This window comes from Dufourea novaeangliae, unplaced genomic scaffold (genome assembly GCF_001272555.1).
Source record: "Dufourea novaeangliae isolate 0120121106 unplaced genomic scaffold, ASM127255v1 scaffold89, whole genome shotgun sequence".
Lineage (NCBI taxonomy): Eukaryota > Metazoa > Arthropoda > Insecta > Hymenoptera > Halictidae > Dufourea > Dufourea novaeangliae.
In genome coordinates this window covers 4,888,231-4,907,848 of record NW_015373988.1, presented here as the reverse complement: position 1 = coordinate 4,907,848, position 19,618 = coordinate 4,888,231, and the positions used below count along the sequence as shown (strand labels likewise).

At 38.9% G+C, this 19,618-nt stretch overlaps 1 protein-coding gene across 3 annotated transcripts in view; it reads left to right on the top strand.

Annotated features, from left to right (window-relative positions):
* Positions 1–19,334, top strand: part of LOC107187614 (tropomodulin) — a 99,986-nt gene extending 80,652 nt beyond the window's left edge. The window contains exon 10 of one of the 3 annotated variants that reach the window (XR_001516213.1): positions 18,965–18,985. Coding sequence is in view for 1 of the 3 variants with exons in the window: in XM_015575750.1 (XP_015431236.1) it covers positions 18,965–19,029 (65 nt within the window). In the remaining 2 variants the exon portion in view is untranslated. Of the gene's footprint in view, positions 1–18,964 lie in introns of all 3 variants that reach the window. The other 2 variants (XM_015575750.1, XM_015575752.1) reach the window with 2 other exon arrangements.
* Positions 19,335–19,618: the final 284 nt, after the last annotated feature.

The following is a 19,618-nucleotide window of genomic DNA, read 5'->3' as shown; positions in this document are numbered from 1 at the left end:
TAACTACATGCAGCCTTGTATCGCCCTCCCCTCTCTCCTCGGTGCCACGTGTTACTTCATATAATAGCGCGCTTAAACCTATCAGCCCGTGACTTTTTTAAAGCTCCACGCTCGCCTGATACACGTTCCCGGGGGGTAATCGAAGAGCTTACACACCGTGCCGCGCCTAGTAATGGGCTACTGGCTCTCTTCCTATATTTCCGGAAGTATTCGAGCAATTTACTTGTACAACCATTCGAAACGTTGGCTACTCCCCCTCTCCAATAGCATTGTAATTCGTGAAACCCTTAAATTCTCCTTTAGACGATCGGAAAGACACAATTCCTTTCAGTTAGCGATACGACGGTCTGTAAAACCACTCGAATTTCAATACGACACCGTTCGATTTCATTGCCTTTTTAATTGTAGAATCATCGAAATTTCGTTTTTCGAGAAATCGAGAGAGTAGTGCAATATGACCTTTCTATTAGTAACGTCGATCTCGAGTCGATTTCGAGAAGGCCTCTGAAAGTTATGGGAGTACCAGAGTAGTTTTGGGGGGAAAATTACTACACATTGCTTTTTCTCGGTAAGCTATCGAATGGTATATCACAAGTTCATATCGGTCGAAGGACACTTTTGACCCCCTTATCTAACTGTACCCTTTGTTTTAAAAGCCATTAACGCAGCTGGTATTTGTAAACTTTGACGGTTTTATGTATTTAGAATGCCTTGAAAGGCTTACAATTGTTAAAATCTTTAAAGAACCTTTACATTTCTTAACCGCGAAGCATTGAATCGTAAAATACTTCCATTTTTTTCTTATCGTGTGGTTTCAAATATTAATTTCGTGTTCCCTTCTCGAATGGGTGATGCAACCAGCACCGGTTACTCGGAAGCTTGAACACTCGCAGGATTTATTGAATCAATTATCTCGCTCAGGCCTTCCGAAACTTTTAAGAGGTCCCTAATTTCGGCTAACACTCGAACGCAGTTGAGCCGAAAACTTCCCGAAACTTTCCCCGTAAGTTTGAACAAACTCGAAGCGTCTCGAGCCCATCGCTAACCATCCCCGAGCGATTTATAGCTTCAGAATTTCCCCGTTAAAGAAGATTCTCAGTCATTTGTTTAATTTATACAGACTCTTCGTGGGCCGTAACTTGGGAGCAACGGATTCTTGAGGAATATTTGTACCTTCTCGCACCCGAACAATAATTATATTTCGCGATCATATTTTTTTCGTATCGCAACATTCGCATCTTACCCATTGTTCAACAATTACATAGTTAGAAATGGACTTCGTTTTTTTTTATTTTAAGTACTCGCACGTGTTTATTGCACATACACACATACACACGAACTTCATGCACCTCGATTGAGTATATTAATGTAGACGTGTTAATCATTGTAAAAGTAGAATGTTGACGACATGGTGTAAGTGTTTAACAAGTATTAAGAGTATCTTAATTTTAATTCCTTTGATGTAAGTAGTATTAATGTGTAAAATATTGGTATCGATGTCGACTAATCTATGGTAAATTAGTGTTAATGAAGCATTCGAATTCCGAACGAACGATCCGACGACGTGGTGTTGAACTATGAGCAGCTCGACACTCTTTTGTATTCTGGGGGGGGGGGGGGATTGGAGACGGTATTGGTGGACGTTGATTAATTGAATTTATATCGATTATACGCGGAGCCTACTACCCTTTTAAGGCGTTTGTCAGCTGCTTGTCGGCTCGATTGCACGAAGATTTTGATTCGGTGGACAAGAGCCAGGCGAAAGAACCAAGGGGGCGGAAGAAGAATAATAATGGGCTTCCCGTACTGTTTGTCCATTGCTTGGACTCTATCTCTCTCTCTCCCTCTCCGTTCTCTCTGTTCTCTCGTTTGCAAATGAACCCATTTGTATTCAGTCGTACGACCAATTCGTCCCTCCTCGATAGTCCTGCTCGAGTTCTCATTAAATTTTAGAATGCGAAACGACGCTTGTAGGTAAATTATTTTCAATATGACGTATACCGTTCTAACGGGGAATTTCCCGGGGATGCGTAATTAAAAATCTAGTTTTTCAAGGCATTAAATAACTAGCCGTTTAGACTGCGATAACGATTATTTAGGGAATTGCGAATTTTATTAGGTGCAACTAAATACTCGACATTGTGAAAGAAATGATACGAGACATTATATTATTCGGGAATTGTTTCTCGTTAGTACATTTAATATACTGGGTTGGGTAGACTAGATGTTTTCTTAAATTTCATACTTATTTCAAAGAGAATTAGAAATATAAATGCATAAACAGTAATAATAGTTACTACTGTTATTCAATATTCTACACAATTTTTATAAAACAGAAGGGTGGGAAATTGACGTTAAATTGTTTTTAAGAAAATAGTGGACCATTCGTAAGTTTCAGCAGGCTAGTAATTACTATTAATATTAACGGGGCATGCTCATTAACTGCAAGATTATAGTACAGTCTGGATAATAATAGCTACAATTACCTACAATTATGTCCACTTCCTAATTTGGTATCTTAATTTCGGTTTTTCTTTCTAGACTGCGGAAGTTTATGCAGATGCAGATTTCTGTGAAGTAATTTATAGATAACGAGGTCAAATAGAATCATATTTATCTTATTAAGTATTTTATTAGGTTCCAAGTAATATGAAAACTTCATTACAATTTAATGAATTTTTCAATGCACGCAGTCTTAAAAATAGTTTGTGCGATAAATGCATAAAAACCGCAGTCTAGTCATTTCAGTAAAGTCCTAAAAAAACATCCACTTAACTTACATACACTGAATTAATGTAAAATCTTCGTAAAATGTTCGATACGTTTAATAATGAATTTGTTTTGCGTTTACGTATACAAGTAATAGATCATAATGGACGACGATTTGTAGATATATTCGAATTCGATGCAGCCACACATCGTTTTTCCCCCCATCGAATCGTCGGATAAACGCAGGGCCAATGAAAATAGGAAAGGAAAACCGGGCACATACAAATTCCAGGCAATTTATTCGGCAATTGAAGCTTCAATTACTTTTCCGGCCGAGCTGCGTACAGCTGAGTTTTTTCTTCGTCAGGCTTCTCGTTTTGCCTCTCGATTTTCCCTCGCGCGCTTTTTCCTTTCTCTCGATCCTCTGTCAGACATCTGCCGACCATTTTTCCTCATCTATTTTGGATTTTACTGCTATCATCGATACCTCCCTTCATTCCAGTTCACGGTCCGCGAACGAATTTTTCACTGGATATTAAACTCTACTCGCTCTATCACGACGAGCATTTATCTTCACGGGGAAAATTCGTAGTTTTCGGGCGGTTGAGAGGTTTTCCGTATTTTCCAGATGGATTTGCAGCCACCGCATGGATCGTTGTTACAACGGTTGAACTGTTCTTCAGCTGATAAAATGGAATATTGCCTCGAGAATTTTTACGTGTCTTTTGTTATGTAATGCATTTAATACAATGTTTGAGATAATTTTTGTAATTTTTACGAAACGTTTATTTGCAATATTTTCCATTAAAAATAGTAAAGTCTGATAAATGTTTTTACATTTTTTCGAATTTTAGATTAATTTACAGTAAATAGTCATTTACGTTGCATGATTCTGGTAACCCTTTTGTTTCCACTGTTGCCATATGGCTGCGTAATCTAAATAACGAAAAAAGTTATGTAAGTGTTACATATTAATTTAATTTGTTTTCGGAAGTAAGGTAATATACAAATCGCAATGAAACTTGGTGCATTTAAGCTCAATTTCCCATGCGTGTCTGACCATTGCTGGTTTATTTCACATACGGTGCTGCTCAATAAACGATGATAGTACAGTCTCCAGACTGTATAGACAGCACCAGTATAATATTTGTTTTCTACAATTAAATTACAATACAGTGAGGTCGATGAAACGCACACAATATCACAATCAATGTTCACTGCAAGTAGAAACATCGAATATCGGTCGGACAAGTACAACCCGTCCTCAACCCTCGTATACAAAATTCGGCTCAGGTTACACATACCATAATCTACCGGTAAACAAAAATATTTCCTTGCTTCGATTTTAATTCAAGAAATATTAACGCAATACTCTATTGAACAGTGCACGGGGGTTAAAAGCCCTCGTATAATTAAAAATACTAACCTCGTGAAAACAAGGGTTACATATCCAGCACAATGCCATAAATCACGTTATTACCAAATCGAAGGTTTCACCTAACAGCACAGCAGATAAAACGATGCAAAACGATTAACTCTTTAGGGTTACGTGGGTTAAAAACTGTTCCCCCTTTTGCTTAGCTTTCTAGCTTTTATGTCATACAGTTTAATATTTTATTGAAAGTCCATTTTTTTATATTAAAAAAAATTCTGTGCAACTAGGGTTTTTATTTTCTTTAAAATCGTGTGCCTCGAAGAGTTAAGCGATGTTAGTTGGCCTTGAACCACCGTCTTGCATAATCAGCACGTTCGTTAATTCCCTGAATCTGCATAAGAATCCCGGAAGCCTTTGATTCCGCCACGTATGGACACGCGAACAAAGAGACGCTATCACAATATAATCTCTCCATGGAGAACGCCAGGGGGGCGAAACTATTCAGCGTGAGGGAGACAATCATAGAGGGAGCGCAATTTCATTACATTTCCGGCCGCAGTTTCGTTCCGTCTGTAACAGGCCTCGTCTACGTTTCGCACAAGCGCCCGCCGTCGTTGATAATTAATTCCCCGTAAAATAGGGACGCGGCTTCTCGCCGGCTGTTGTGTATCGCGGCGAAACCCGTAATACGGGGTTTATTAACAATCTCGGTCGTCGCGAAACGGCTGTAGAGTATTATGTAACGTCGTTCCGATACCTTTCGCGTTAGTCGTGGCGCGTTTACGTAAACCGGACAATCGATCGACGGTTTTTTGGCACGCGGACCGGAACCGGATTATGTTACGTCTACGATTGTACAACAGATTCCCTAACCGTTTCTGGACACATGACTGACCGCGTTCGATGTAACTTTTTAGGCCCGAATCTGGGGGAATGGGGTGTTGGACATATGACGTATAAGTCGGCTCTGAACTCCTGTTTATAAATATTTACCATTTACCATATCATTTTTCATAAAAGGCTAATTAAAACCAAAACGAAACGGAAATAACTTTCAGAACTTCTGAATAGTATTAAAAATATCGACGAATACTCGAGCACTAATAAAGTATAGAAATACAGCGTGAAACATAATTTTACTCTGTCTATAATTCGTATTCTGGACGGCACATACGGATGTCTTGCGTCGCAACGTGAAAAATTGACCAGGTATCAGATTTCAATGGCATCGTTGTCTTCCCCGGATGATATATTTGTGTGGCGGAAGAAAAAATGGTATTGCTGGACCGTGGATTCAACTCGAGATCCTTTGTTTTGCCGGACGATTGTTTTACCGATCGAGGTATCCAGCCTGTCGACCGTTTCTTCGTCGCGAAACCTAATATTCAAGAGAACGCTGTGTCGCTTACATAGAGCTATTTATCTTCGGCGAGGATCTTACTGCGACAGAAGGCTTTTGTCTGCAGAGACTATCAGTTCGGGAAAAATGGGGATCGATCTTGAAGGATCTGGAAGGATCAATTCGTATGCGGACCCTGGCCTCGTACATTTGTTCTTCCGATTACGACCGGTTCACGGAGATTCTTCGGAAACTTACGTTACAGCAGAGAAGCAAAATATGTAGACATGTGTAGACATCCATAGAATAATAAAAAGTGTTATCTTTTGTAGGATCTACTTTAATAAATTTTAACGAACGAGTTCGTTCCAATGGTGTGCAGAGGTTCGATATAGGATAGCGATTTTCTGTGAATTTCCTGTTTCTGGATAGTCTGAAAGTTTAACGGTGGATCGATCGAACCTCTTATCGCCTCAGAGCTGGGTTAAGTTTGATCGTCGACACAGTGGCCTCAATTACTTTGCTCAGCAATTTATTCCGTGATCGAGTGGCCTCGTCTCTGGCCAGGAAAAAGGCAGCTGAATATCAGTGTTCTAATCACATCGATGTATAGATAATTTACCAAATTTTGTGGATAACATTAGATTATTAATTCTCGCTTTACAACTTCCCACTCTTTTGACGGAGACATTATGTCGTGTTTATAAAACTTCTTTGCTTTTACATTAAGATATTATTTAATAGCAAAATAGTGTTGCAATGAATAGCCTCGACCGTGAAAAACATTGCAAAATACAGTGTCAACACATCACGGTGCAAACTTAATTGGTTTTCTTTATAAAACTTGAACGCATATTCCAAACGTTGATCCAAATCTCGGTATAAAAGTCTATTTCCAGTGGACCACCCTGTACAAAATTCTCCGAAACTTGAGTATCAATCCCTCTCTAAAAAATACCGATTCAGACGAAATGCAGAACTCTGGTGTGACACGTAGAGGTACAACAAAAGTTATAAAGCTTGCCAACTTCTAGTGGACCATCCTGTACAAAGTCCCCCAAAACTCAAGTATTAATCCCCCTCTAAAAAATACCGATTCAGATGAAATCCAGAACTACAGCGTGACACGTCGAGGTACAACAAAAGATATAAAGTTTCCCAACTTCTAGTGGACCACCTTATACAAAATCCCCCGAAAACTCGAGTATCAATCCCTCGCTGAAAAATACCGATTCAGTGTCATCGCGATCGCAACACCGGTCAGCAAGAGAACAATTTCCCGAGGATGATGTCGGGGGCGTGGGGGAAACTCCGTGAATCGAAAGCGACGACTACCGCCGGGAGGAACGTTGATCGCCGGAAGCAAAAACAAGAAAAAGTCCTTTGGAATCGCAGGGACGGGAGACGGTGTGCCCTTATGACGCGATAGAAACGAGAAAAGGAAACTTCGGAATCACGGAGCCCGAACGTTTCACACTCGATTGACGCGTCACTAGGTTTCATTTTTCCCCTTCCCACTGACACGAGAAAGCATCCAGTAGTTTTCCACCGTTATTCTTTTCATCCGTTCCCCCTTCCCTGCATCGTTCGTTTCACCGATGCAACAACCTTTTAAGAATATCCTCGCCCCCCCAGTCTACGTTCCTCCAGAGAACCCGACGGTCCCGTCGGAATTTAATGTCCCGTGAAACGAGGCTTTCCTCTTGTCTTCTTCACTTCCGAACTCGCGACCCCCCGTCTCCTTTATCATTACCCGTTGGTCGGTCTGCAACCCCCTCCCTCCTTTTCCGCGTGGAGCGACACCGGGGATTCAGTGACAAACGGACGGCTAATAGAATGTCCCTTCGCTGAGCTGATTGTGGTTTTTTCCCGGGCGTGGAATCGTGTTGACTGTTGCGTGAACTGCGAATATCACGGGTACTTGGATACGATTTTTCTTGTGATCAATTTAGGTGATCGTGACATCTTGGAGTGTATTACATGTTGCTGAACTTTGTCAATTACAGATCGTTTGGTATGCCCTTTTTATTCATTTTCTGAGTTTTATTTCGTGACAATGATTTTGTATTATGTAGCAAAGCTAAATATTTAATATTGTTATCATTCTTATTGTTTATTACATGTTGTATACTGACGTGCAATCTTGGCTTCAGGTAGGGAAAAAAGAAGGGAATCCTACCACTTGGTAAATTTATTTCAAGTACTGAAATAAATGTTAAATCAAATGTTAATTTGGTATAAATTACAGTAGCTTCTGAGATCAAGTGATAGGAGGCCCTTCCCCCCACCCCGCCACTTTTTCCCCTAGCGGGAGCTGAGTTTTCTCTTGAGTGTATGTATGATTTTTGAAGACTGTAGTGTTCTGATATGTGTATGGCTAAACGAAACATTGAGTGTCTAAAATCATTTCTAATAGTTTGAACACAGGAGTTCTGATTTGATTTATGGTGTACATAGATCCGAATAATTTGAATACATTTCAGGGATGATGGCTCGTAATGAGACATTGCAAGAACTAGAAAAAATTGTAATGCTAGTACAATTTAAAGTTTAAACGAAGTCAGGATGTTTTTACAGACCTTTTGGAACTAAGTGATTACTCAAGTGATATTAGCTTTAGAAATTACTATTACAGTAATTAAAGTACAAGGGAGTAGGGAAGGAGCAGACACGAGTCATAAATCAAGTAGTTGTGGTCAGACTTTGGTCAGACACGCCGACTCGTTTGTATCTACTAGAATCTCAGCTACAGCGCCTCGTCCTTTGAACTTGTTCACCTGAAATTTTTCTTTACTTCCATTTTCACTTTCTCCAGCAAGACGTTTTATTTGATCTGTACAGTGTATAGTCTGATATTAAAAGGAAGTTTCTATTTAAAGCATTCGTACGAATCGTTGCATCTACAGTAGCAAAGATTTCAATGAACTTTCAAACTTGCTCATAGTATTTATTAGTAGTTCTCAAACAATCCTCAAAGAAAACATATAATTCAGTGTAAGTCTAAATATTCGCTCGTGTAGTCTCATAATAAAATGAAGTACCTACTTACAGCATTGGTACGCAATATATAAATGTTACAGTTCTGTGTTTTCAATGCAACAGAAATTATAGTGAAATTTTAAATCATATCATTGTAGGTACTTATTGGTATTGATTAAACGAGCCCAAAAAGAAAACACAGTATTCAATTAGGATAATCTCATATTCTATGGAATTTAATTTCAACATAGCTGAATTAAAAAGGTGTAAATATCCACTCGTAAAACACAGTCCATATAAAATAGAAGTGCTCTTAAAAATATAATCACGTTGTCGCTATACCGGACAGTGAACCGTGGACATCGATAATAGTAACTCTTTCGAGGCCATGAACCACCGGAATGAAAGCGCAATAAATCGGAGCAAATGAGATTCCTCGTTCAGTCGAGTACCATTTAATCCGCGATCGATACTCGAAATACTTTTTGACTACCCGAACCGTGCTGTTCGGGATCGCGAAAGTTTCCGTGGTCCCGTTTCATTTATCTCCCGCTGGCGGATGCAGCCGTTCCTATTCCGCCCCCTCTAAAAAAAGGAAAATTACGGCACAGCAATAAATCTGATTTCCGCCGAAAGTTTTTTACACGACGGTCGTTTGCAATTTCCCGTGATTTGTCGGGAAAAAATAATCCCCCGCGTTTTATCGACTCTTCATCGTTGGCTCTCGTCTCTGTTCATTCATGAACAGCAATAGTATACTTCTCGCGTGGTTTTCATTCGCTGTCAGTCGATCCATTGAAACGATAGCAATGTGTTATCTATTTTTGTTACATGTGTTTATTTGTATTGATACTTTTATACACAGTTTTACTGAAAGTCAAATTGATTTCATTTGTATTGGAGCGCAGAATTGTAGACTATCGAATTGTTGGAATTCAATTAAGCTAAAGATGAATATTACTCGGCACAGTTGCATCTGGAAATTTTAATGAAATATTCGATACTTAATTCTCCCAATTACGGAGAACTTCAATGGTCAAAACAGTGTAATTTACTGCAATGATATTATATCGCCGGGAGTCTACGAGTCAGCGTGAAACGCAGAAAATTAATGTATTCATAATCGTCGGATCGGGAATAATTTATTCATGAAATACGTCTGTTTCATTCGCGTCGTTTACGAAATCAAAATAGCGTTTGTTACAGATTCCCTAACCGTTTCTGGACACATGACTGACCGCGTTCGATGTAACTTTTTAGGCCCGAATCTGGGGGAATGGGGTGTTGGACATATGACGTATAAGTCGGCTCTGAACTCCTGTTTATAAATATTTACCATTTACCATATCATTTTTCATAAAAGGCTAATTAAAACCAAAACGAAACGGAAATAACTTTCAGAACTTCTGAATAGTATTAAAAATATCGACGAATACTCGAGCACTAATAAAGTATAGAAATACAGCGTGAAACATAATTTTACTCTGTCTATAATTCGTATTCTGGACGGCACATACGGATGTCTTGCGTCGCAACGTGAAAAATTGACCAGGTATCAGATTTCAATGGCATCGTTGTCTTCCCCGGATGATATATTTGTGTGGCGGAAGAAAAAATGGTATTGCTGGACCGTGGATTCAACTCGAGATCCTTTGTTTTGCCGGACGATTGTTTTACCGATCGAGGTATCCAGCCTGTCGACCGTTTCTTCGTCGCGAAACCTAATATTCAAGAGAACGCTGTGTCGCTTACATAGAGCTATTTATCTTCGGCGAGGATCTTACTGCGACAGAAGGCTTTTGTCTGCAGAGACTATCAGTTCGGGAAAAATGGGGATCGATCTTGAAGGATCTGGAAGGATCAATTCGTATGCGGACCCTGGCCTCGTACATTTGTTCTTCCGATTACGACCGGTTCACGGAGATTCTTCGGAAACTTACGTTACAGCAGAGAAGCAAAATATGTAGACATGTGTAGACATCCATAGAATAATAAAAAGTGTTATCTTTTGTAGGATCTACTTTAATAAATTTTAACGAACGAGTTCGTTCCAATGGTGTGCAGAGGTTCGATATAGGATAGCGATTTTCTGTGAATTTCCTGTTTCTGGATAGTCTGAAAGTTTAACGGTGGATCGATCGAACCTCTTATCGCCTCAGAGCTGGGTTAAGTTTGATCGTCGACACAGTGGCCTCAATTACTTTGCTCAGCAATTTATTCCGTGATCGAGTGGCCTCGTCTCTGGCCAGGAAAAAGGCAGCTGAATATCAGTGTTCTAATCACATCGATGTATAGATAATTTACCAAATTTTGTGGATAACATTAGATTATTAATTCTCGCTTTACAACTTCCCACTCTTTTGACGGAGACATTATGTCGTGTTTATAAAACTTCTTTGCTTTTACATTAAGATATTATTTAATAGCAAAATAGTGTTGCAATGAATAGCCTCGACCGTGAAAAACATTGCAAAATACAGTGTCAACACATCACGGTGCAAACTTAATTGGTTTTCTTTATAAAACTTGAACGCATATTCCAAACGTTGATCCAAATCTCGGTATAAAAGTCTATTTCCAGTGGACCACCCTGTACAAAATTCTCCGAAACTTGAGTATCAATCCCTCTCTAAAAAATACCGATTCAGACGAAATGCAGAACTCTGGTGTGACACGTAGAGGTACAACAAAAGTTATAAAGCTTGCCAACTTCTAGTGGACCATCCTGTACAAAGTCCCCCAAAACTCAAGTATTAATCCCCCTCTAAAAAATACCGATTCAGATGAAATCCAGAACTACAGCGTGACACGTCGAGGTACAACAAAAGATATAAAGTTTCCCAACTTCTAGTGGACCACCTTATACAAAATCCCCCGAAAACTCGAGTATCAATCCCTCGCTGAAAAATACCGATTCAGTGTCATCGCGATCGCAACACCGGTCAGCAAGAGAACAATTTCCCGAGGATGATGTCGGGGGCGTGGGGGAAACTCCGTGAATCGAAAGCGACGACTACCGCCGGGAGGAACGTTGATCGCCGGAAGCAAAAACAAGAAAAAGTCCTTTGGAATCGCAGGGACGGGAGACGGTGTGCCCTTATGACGCGATAGAAACGAGAAAAGGAAACTTCGGAATCACGGAGCCCGAACGTTTCACACTCGATTGACGCGTCACTAGGTTTCATTTTTCCCCTTCCCACTGACACGAGAAAGCATCCAGTAGTTTTCCACCGTTATTCTTTTCATCCGTTCCCCCTTCCCTGCATCGTTCGTTTCACCGATGCAACAACCTTTTAAGAATATCCTCGCCCCCCCAGTCTACGTTCCTCCAGAGAACCCGACGGTCCCGTCGGAATTTAATGTCCCGTGAAACGAGGCTTTCCTCTTGTCTTCTTCACTTCCGAACTCGCGACCCCCCGTCTCCTTTATCATTACCCGTTGGTCGGTCTGCAACCCCCTCCCTCCTTTTCCGCGTGGAGCGACACCGGGGATTCAGTGACAAACGGACGGCTAATAGAATGTCCCTTCGCTGAGCTGATTGTGGTTTTTTCCCGGGCGTGGAATCGTGTTGACTGTTGCGTGAACTGCGAATATCACGGGTACTTGGATACGATTTTTCTTGTGATCAATTTAGGTGATCGTGACATCTTGGAGTGTATTACATGTTGCTGAACTTTGTCAATTACAGATCGTTTGGTATGCCCTTTTTATTCATTTTCTGAGTTTTATTTCGTGACAATGATTTTGTATTATGTAGCAAAGCTAAATATTTAATATTGTTATCATTCTTATTGTTTATTACATGTTGTATACTGACGTGCAATCTTGGCTTCAGGTAGGGAAAAAAGAAGGGAATCCTACCACTTGGTAAATTTATTTCAAGTACTGAAATAAATGTTAAATCAAATGTTAATTTGGTATAAATTACAGTAGCTTCTGAGATCAAGTGATAGGAGGCCCTTCCCCCCACCCCGCCACTTTTTCCCCTAGCGGGAGCTGAGTTTTCTCTTGAGTGTATGTATGATTTTTGAAGACTGTAGTGTTCTGATATGTGTATGGCTAAACGAAACATTGAGTGTCTAAAATCATTTCTAATAGTTTGAACACAGGAGTTCTGATTTGATTTATGGTGTACATAGATCCGAATAATTTGAATACATTTCAGGGATGATGGCTCGTAATGAGACATTGCAAGAACTAGAAAAAATTGTAATGCTAGTACAATTTAAAGTTTAAACGAAGTCAGGATGTTTTTACAGACCTTTTGGAACTAAGTGATTACTCAAGTGATATTAGCTTTAGAAATTACTATTACAGTAATTAAAGTACAAGGGAGTAGGGAAGGAGCAGACACGAGTCATAAATCAAGTAGTTGTGGTCAGACTTTGGTCAGACACGCCGACTCGTTTGTATCTACTAGAATCTCAGCTACAGCGCCTCGTCCTTTGAACTTGTTCACCTGAAATTTTTCTTTACTTCCATTTTCACTTTCTCCAGCAAGACGTTTTATTTGATCTGTACAGTGTATAGTCTGATATTAAAAGGAAGTTTCTATTTAAAGCATTCGTACGAATCGTTGCATCTACAGTAGCAAAGATTTCAATGAACTTTCAAACTTGCTCATAGTATTTATTAGTAGTTCTCAAACAATCCTCAAAGAAAACATATAATTCAGTGTAAGTCTAAATATTCGCTCGTGTAGTCTCATAATAAAATGAAGTACCTACTTACAGCATTGGTACGCAATATATAAATGTTACAGTTCTGTGTTTTCAATGCAACAGAAATTATAGTGAAATTTTAAATCATATCATTGTAGGTACTTATTGGTATTGATTAAACGAGCCCAAAAAGAAAACACAGTATTCAATTAGGATAATCTCATATTCTATGGAATTTAATTTCAACATAGCTGAATTAAAAAGGTGTAAATATCCACTCGTAAAACACAGTCCATATAAAATAGAAGTGCTCTTAAAAATATAATCACGTTGTCGCTATACCGGACAGTGAACCGTGGACATCGATAATAGTAACTCTTTCGAGGCCATGAACCACCGGAATGAAAGCGCAATAAATCGGAGCAAATGAGATTCCTCGTTCAGTCGAGTACCATTTAATCCGCGATCGATACTCGAAATACTTTTTGACTACCCGAACCGTGCTGTTCGGGATCGCGAAAGTTTCCGTGGTCCCGTTTCATTTATCTCCCGCTGGCGGATGCAGCCGTTCCTATTCCGCCCCCTCTAAAAAAAGGAAAATTACGGCACAGCAATAAATCTGATTTCCGCCGAAAGTTTTTTACACGACGGTCGTTTGCAATTTCCCGTGATTTGTCGGGAAAAAATAATCCCCCGCGTTTTATCGACTCTTCATCGTTGGCTCTCGTCTCTGTTCATTCATGAACAGCAATAGTATACTTCTCGCGTGGTTTTCATTCGCTGTCAGTCGATCCATTGAAACGATAGCAATGTGTTATCTATTTTTGTTACATGTGTTTATTTGTATTGATACTTTTATACACAGTTTTACTGAAAGTCAAATTGATTTCATTTGTATTGGAGCGCAGAATTGTAGACTATCGAATTGTTGGAATTCAATTAAGCTAAAGATGAATATTACTCGGCACAGTTGCATCTGGAAATTTTAATGAAATATTCGATACTTAATTCTCCCAATTACGGAGAACTTCAATGGTCAAAACAGTGTAATTTACTGCAATGATATTATATCGCCGGGAGTCTACGAGTCAGCGTGAAACGCAGAAAATTAATGTATTCATAATCGTCGGATCGGGAATAATTTATTCATGAAATACGTCTGTTTCATTCGCGTCGTTTACGAAATCAAAATAGCGTTTGTAAAAGCAATCCCTGTGCTCGTTGTTTCAATATCAAATGCCACCTTTATTCGCGTATTCATGGTCCACTTTGTGCTCATTTAGTTTATTCATACAGCGTAAGAATGAATTTATCGACGCTGAAATTTCTCAGCTTTGTATTATTACGTTAAACCAGGAAGCAGATGTATATTTCACTTTCATTTAGATAAAGTTTGCAGCAGTTAACAAGACTTATTAATCAATTATCATGTAACATTATTTATGTTCTTACATTAATTTTATGTGATATGCTAGAGTTAAAGGGATCGATGTAATATAGGTGATACTGTGTTATGTTTACTACGAGTAGAATAGCCAAGCAATGGTCAGGCACAGTATTGGAAACCACGTGTAAACGACAAATTTTTATACTAGATTACTAGACTGTGGATTTTTATGCAAAATGACGTTCTGTAAAGTAATTCACAAAGATAAGACTAAATGTAGGAATTCTTTTCTTCTCTTAAGTATCTTATTGGGTTCAGAATAAAATAGCAAACTCGTTACGTCTGATAAAAGTTTAGTTTTTTATTATATTTTACTGATACCTATAGACTATACGTGCATAAAATCCGCAGTCTATTAATTCCATTCAGAACAAAACTACTTATAAAGTATATTATTCTATATTTTTGACATATTTCATCACACAGAATCACCCCTGTTTGTTTTGAACAATCTCTTCAATGACATCCACTATAATTCTAATTAATCAAATAAATTTAGATTTTGTAAATTTTTCTACCTCTAGAAAGAACGAATCAAACATTTGAAAAAATCTTCTCAACCGAATAAATGGAACGACGTGCCTAAAGCACTCTGTTACAATTGTCGTTGGTTTTGATACATGTACCATCCGATACGATTCGTGAAATTCGATCGATTTCGATGCGAAACTTCTCACCGATGGTGTTGATCGCTTCCATCGGCTCCCGATACATAAACACCGCGTCGAGCTGTTTGCGTTTTAAACAATATTCGGCCGTAATAACGTCGCGCGACAAAATCGATTCGCCGCGGGCACGGAAAAACCCTCTTTGCTTATCGAGATTGGCGAAAACGATGATGACACGTTAAAAATACTCCCACCAAGCGTCCACGGTCTAGATAGTAATTTCCGGCAAAGTCGTAACTTGTTTGCCCGTTCTCGGCGTCGGGAAACCGATTTCCAAGCAGTCAAGGGGAAAAAATACGGTTAAAATCATTGGGGGTGGGTGGGGTGTGGGGATAAGAAGAAGAATTTGGGGTTGTAATGAAGCAATAGAACACACTGACAAAAAACATGTAAACGAATTTACATAATCTGTTTGGTAATCAATAGAATGGAGATTTTATGCATTTATAGCCTGCAGGGCTCAGTGAAATACAATAAACAACAAAACATTGATCAGATGCAGCTGGTTTTTATGTTATGTATTTAGATTGTATCCTTACATACGTTACAGTAATAATATAAGTTTTACATGTTTGTAGACGGAGTTCTTACTATCGCCTTCGTTTAATGATTCAATAACTATTACATTTTTACATCATTATCAACGTTCCATTAATAACATACCGATTCAATCATAATCAATAATGTAATTATTCTGTGATTAATAATTAATAATATGTTACGATTACATTCACATTGATCATTTCCGACATTCATTGATCATAATTGCCGATTACTCAATCACCATAATCATTCATCAATTATCATTTCGTCACATACTCGTCAATCATTGTTCAAATGACATTTTACAAATTCAAGGTTTAAAGGGTTAAAAATTGCCCCCAGACAACCCACTTCTAAGAACCACAGAGCATTCATTCCCCTAGGAATAAAACATTCTGGACGTCTTTTCGAAGACCTGCCTGGTCTGAAAGCATCGGAAACGCGACGGGGATCGTAAAATAAGCGTTCTGTCCCGCATCCCTTCGACGCCGCGTTAATTACTCGAGCTTTACGAGCCGCGTCGAGACAGAATAAAAGAGGGGAAACCGCGTTCGCGAGGATCCATCTCTTCGAAAGATCCTCGCAACCGCGTCGACTGTCCGCCAACGATTTTTCCCTCAGTTCTACGTTTTGTTTTTTTTCCTTTTTTGTTTTGTTTTCTCTATTCTTAAACGTCACAGCGTCGCTTTGATCTCGTGCTCTCCACGGGTCCATTTATATCGCAGCGATCCAGTATCGAGGGGGATGAACCAACGCCACCGAGAGCCATCTCCGCTGGTATATATATAAATAATTCATTAGGCGGCGCGTTCGTCGCCGCTTGTGATTCGGGGCCTCGATGGGGATTCGTAATTAGGATTTCGAGGAGATCCTCGTGACATCGATACACACGCTGTTCGATTCGGATAAAAAGGTTACCCTGGGGCTTGTCGAACACGTTTCCTGCTCCATGGTTCGCGTCCTCGATGATTTATCCAGTGACGCGAAGTATTCGACCGAGAGGATTGTTGAAACTTTTTCAAGAATGGGAGATAGACTTCCTTTTTATGAAAGTGAAACGCACCAAGTGATCTGCACATCGACTTCCCGTGTTTACGTGCTCTTAAGAGGCTCTCCTAAAAAGAGGAAAGGGATTTTACGGAATAGGCAACGCGTCCAATGTTCATCTTACGTGTATAAAATCGACGAGTCGATCACCTTAGAGCGGAAGTACGTGGAAATATAGAACCTGAAATCTAGACGCTTGCATTCAGAGCGGAAATAAATATTTACTTTGAATAATTGTGGGATTTGTAACGACGAACGATTATTCGATTAGTAGACTCATTTTAGAAACGATAATAACTGACATACTTTGGGTTCGATCTATTTGTAGCAGATACAGTTGGGTAATTTAGTTTCTTCTTTGTCTAGTGTAATCAGTAGACTGCGGATTTTTATGCAAAATGACATTTTTCAAAGTAATTTTTGAAGACAAAATTATTGAATTAAAATTCTTAATGGGTTTAAAATAAAAGAGAATACATTTTATCGAAGTTTTTTCTGTATTATATTTCACAGAGCCCTATTGGCTATAATTGCATAAAATCCGCAGTCAGTTATACAGGGTGGACGATAAACTGATAGCACAACTGAAAGGAGGGTGGTTCTATATAAACAAATAAATCAAAAATATGGAATAGAATTTGTTCATTTAAGACTCCGTTTTCGAGAAAAACGATTTTGAACATTTTTTGGCTCCCCGTGCAATTGAATAGGACTTGGTACCACGTCTGTTCATTGCACTCTGTTTCTACTTACAATCATGATTAATAGACGCATTTCAAATTACTTTCAAGTCCAAACCAAAGCCTCAAACGAAAAAATTTTATTTTACATCTTCGACTTATGTTTTTATGTAGAACTACCCACTGTTTAGTTGTGCCACAAGTTACCGACCACCCTGTATAACTACACGAAGTTCTTGCATTTCTGGTTCTCTAAGTTAATCCATAAATATTTGAATTTATGTGAACATCCACGGTGTTATGATCCTATCTTTCCGTATTAAATAATGTTAATAGTGTTTGTATAAATACAAAACGTACTTGATTTAAGAAGTGATATTTTCACTGAGATCGTAGATCAGTCATCGTGTCACTGGCGCCATCACGCATGATGATCTACATCGCCATATTTTTCCGCACGCGAAGCTGTTATTACATGTCCCGCTGACATTAATGATTCATAATAGAGTGACATTTTGCGATGTAAATCATATTAGTATCGAGAACGCAATTAGAACGTTTTCAATTATTCATGGTGGGCATCGAGAAAGAGAATAGCTAAATAAGGTTGAAGTAACTTACAAAAAGGAGTCTCGCATCAATAGAAAAATGTTTCGGATAAAATAATGTACTTAACTTTTAACAGTGCGGAATTCAGTTAACTAATAGCAGGATGACAGGGCACTGAATTGTTCTAATTGACTTTTTCCAATAATAAAGTAAAGAATATTTATTTGATACTATCTGTGGATCAAAATTCAATTTGGTAAGAACCTAGACTTCTGTGTCTGTTTTTTATACCTTTGATCCTTTGATCCACGCCCTGAATCAACCATCATCCCGGACAATATTACATATTGATAAGTCCATGTCACCAACCGTATTACATTTTTTACGTACATAAATAACCCACTATTTCCCAACGCTACCAATATTCTTTCTTATGGAAGTCAAGCATCTACATAGTTTCATTTACATTCATAATAATTTCCCAACATCCTACACTACAGTTATGCACTGGAAAGGTCGAGCAGATATCTATAATTTAAAATATATCTCCAGACAGTAATGGATCACTTATTGTTACATCTAACATTAACCCACAGATACAACATTCCATCAGAATCTATGATCTTCCACCATAATCGTAAAACAAGTACCAAAGAAAAATTATTAACGACATACAATGCTAGGAAATGTTAATACTTCCACCAAAATGTCTTTTGTTTCATTTCTACAATGTCCCATTTCTCTGTCATTTCAATTCTACAATGGCCCCACTCTACAATAAAAATGAGGAAAAGCTCAATATTTCGAATTATATAGCGACAGAGATATTAATTAGTCGGACACTGTCCGTAGAAAAATACAAGCCACGTCTCCATGTCGTCGGATCGTTCGGTTCGGTGCGGATCCATCGTTGATATCAGCCACGTGTTCTCACGCGGTGCAATCGATCGCCGACTTTTTTCCACAGATCGCCTGCACCGCACGGGAAGGTCTTCCCGCAACTATACCATCGGCTGGGCCCTGCATCGATGATCACCGTCGCACGACATCGATTACAACGACCACGACTCTCCGACAGCGGCAACGATGATCCCGGTAATCTTCTCGACGTAGTTCTATCGATCGAATCGAAACACATTTTGTACATAAAATGCAAGAAAGCGCGAAGAACGAGTAAATATCTTTGCTGGAAGGTTTGTGACCTAGAGACGACTGGATACTCAAGAAACGGGGACACTTTGAATCATTTTTCCTATTGCATAAAAAGTAGAATATTGTTCGAATCGAAAGTTTCGAGACGGTGAATGAATCTTTAGCAAAATTTTTCGAACCCTCGCCAGTATACGCGATGTTTTCTGAACCGAAAGTTTCGAACGTACGATGTAGTGTAACGTTGTATTTTTAACTAAAAACCAGGGGATGATGACATGATTTCAGAAATTGTAGTTGAGGGACCATCCTCACAAGTCTGCAAATCGTTAAAAGTTGAATACTTTTGATGCTGTAGATTTTATGTCTATAGAATATCTGAGTATCCAAGATGCATTAAAAAGAACATTTTAAATTTCGTATGCCACTGAATCCCGTCGTAAACAAAAAATTGGGGCAGTGAGAAATATTA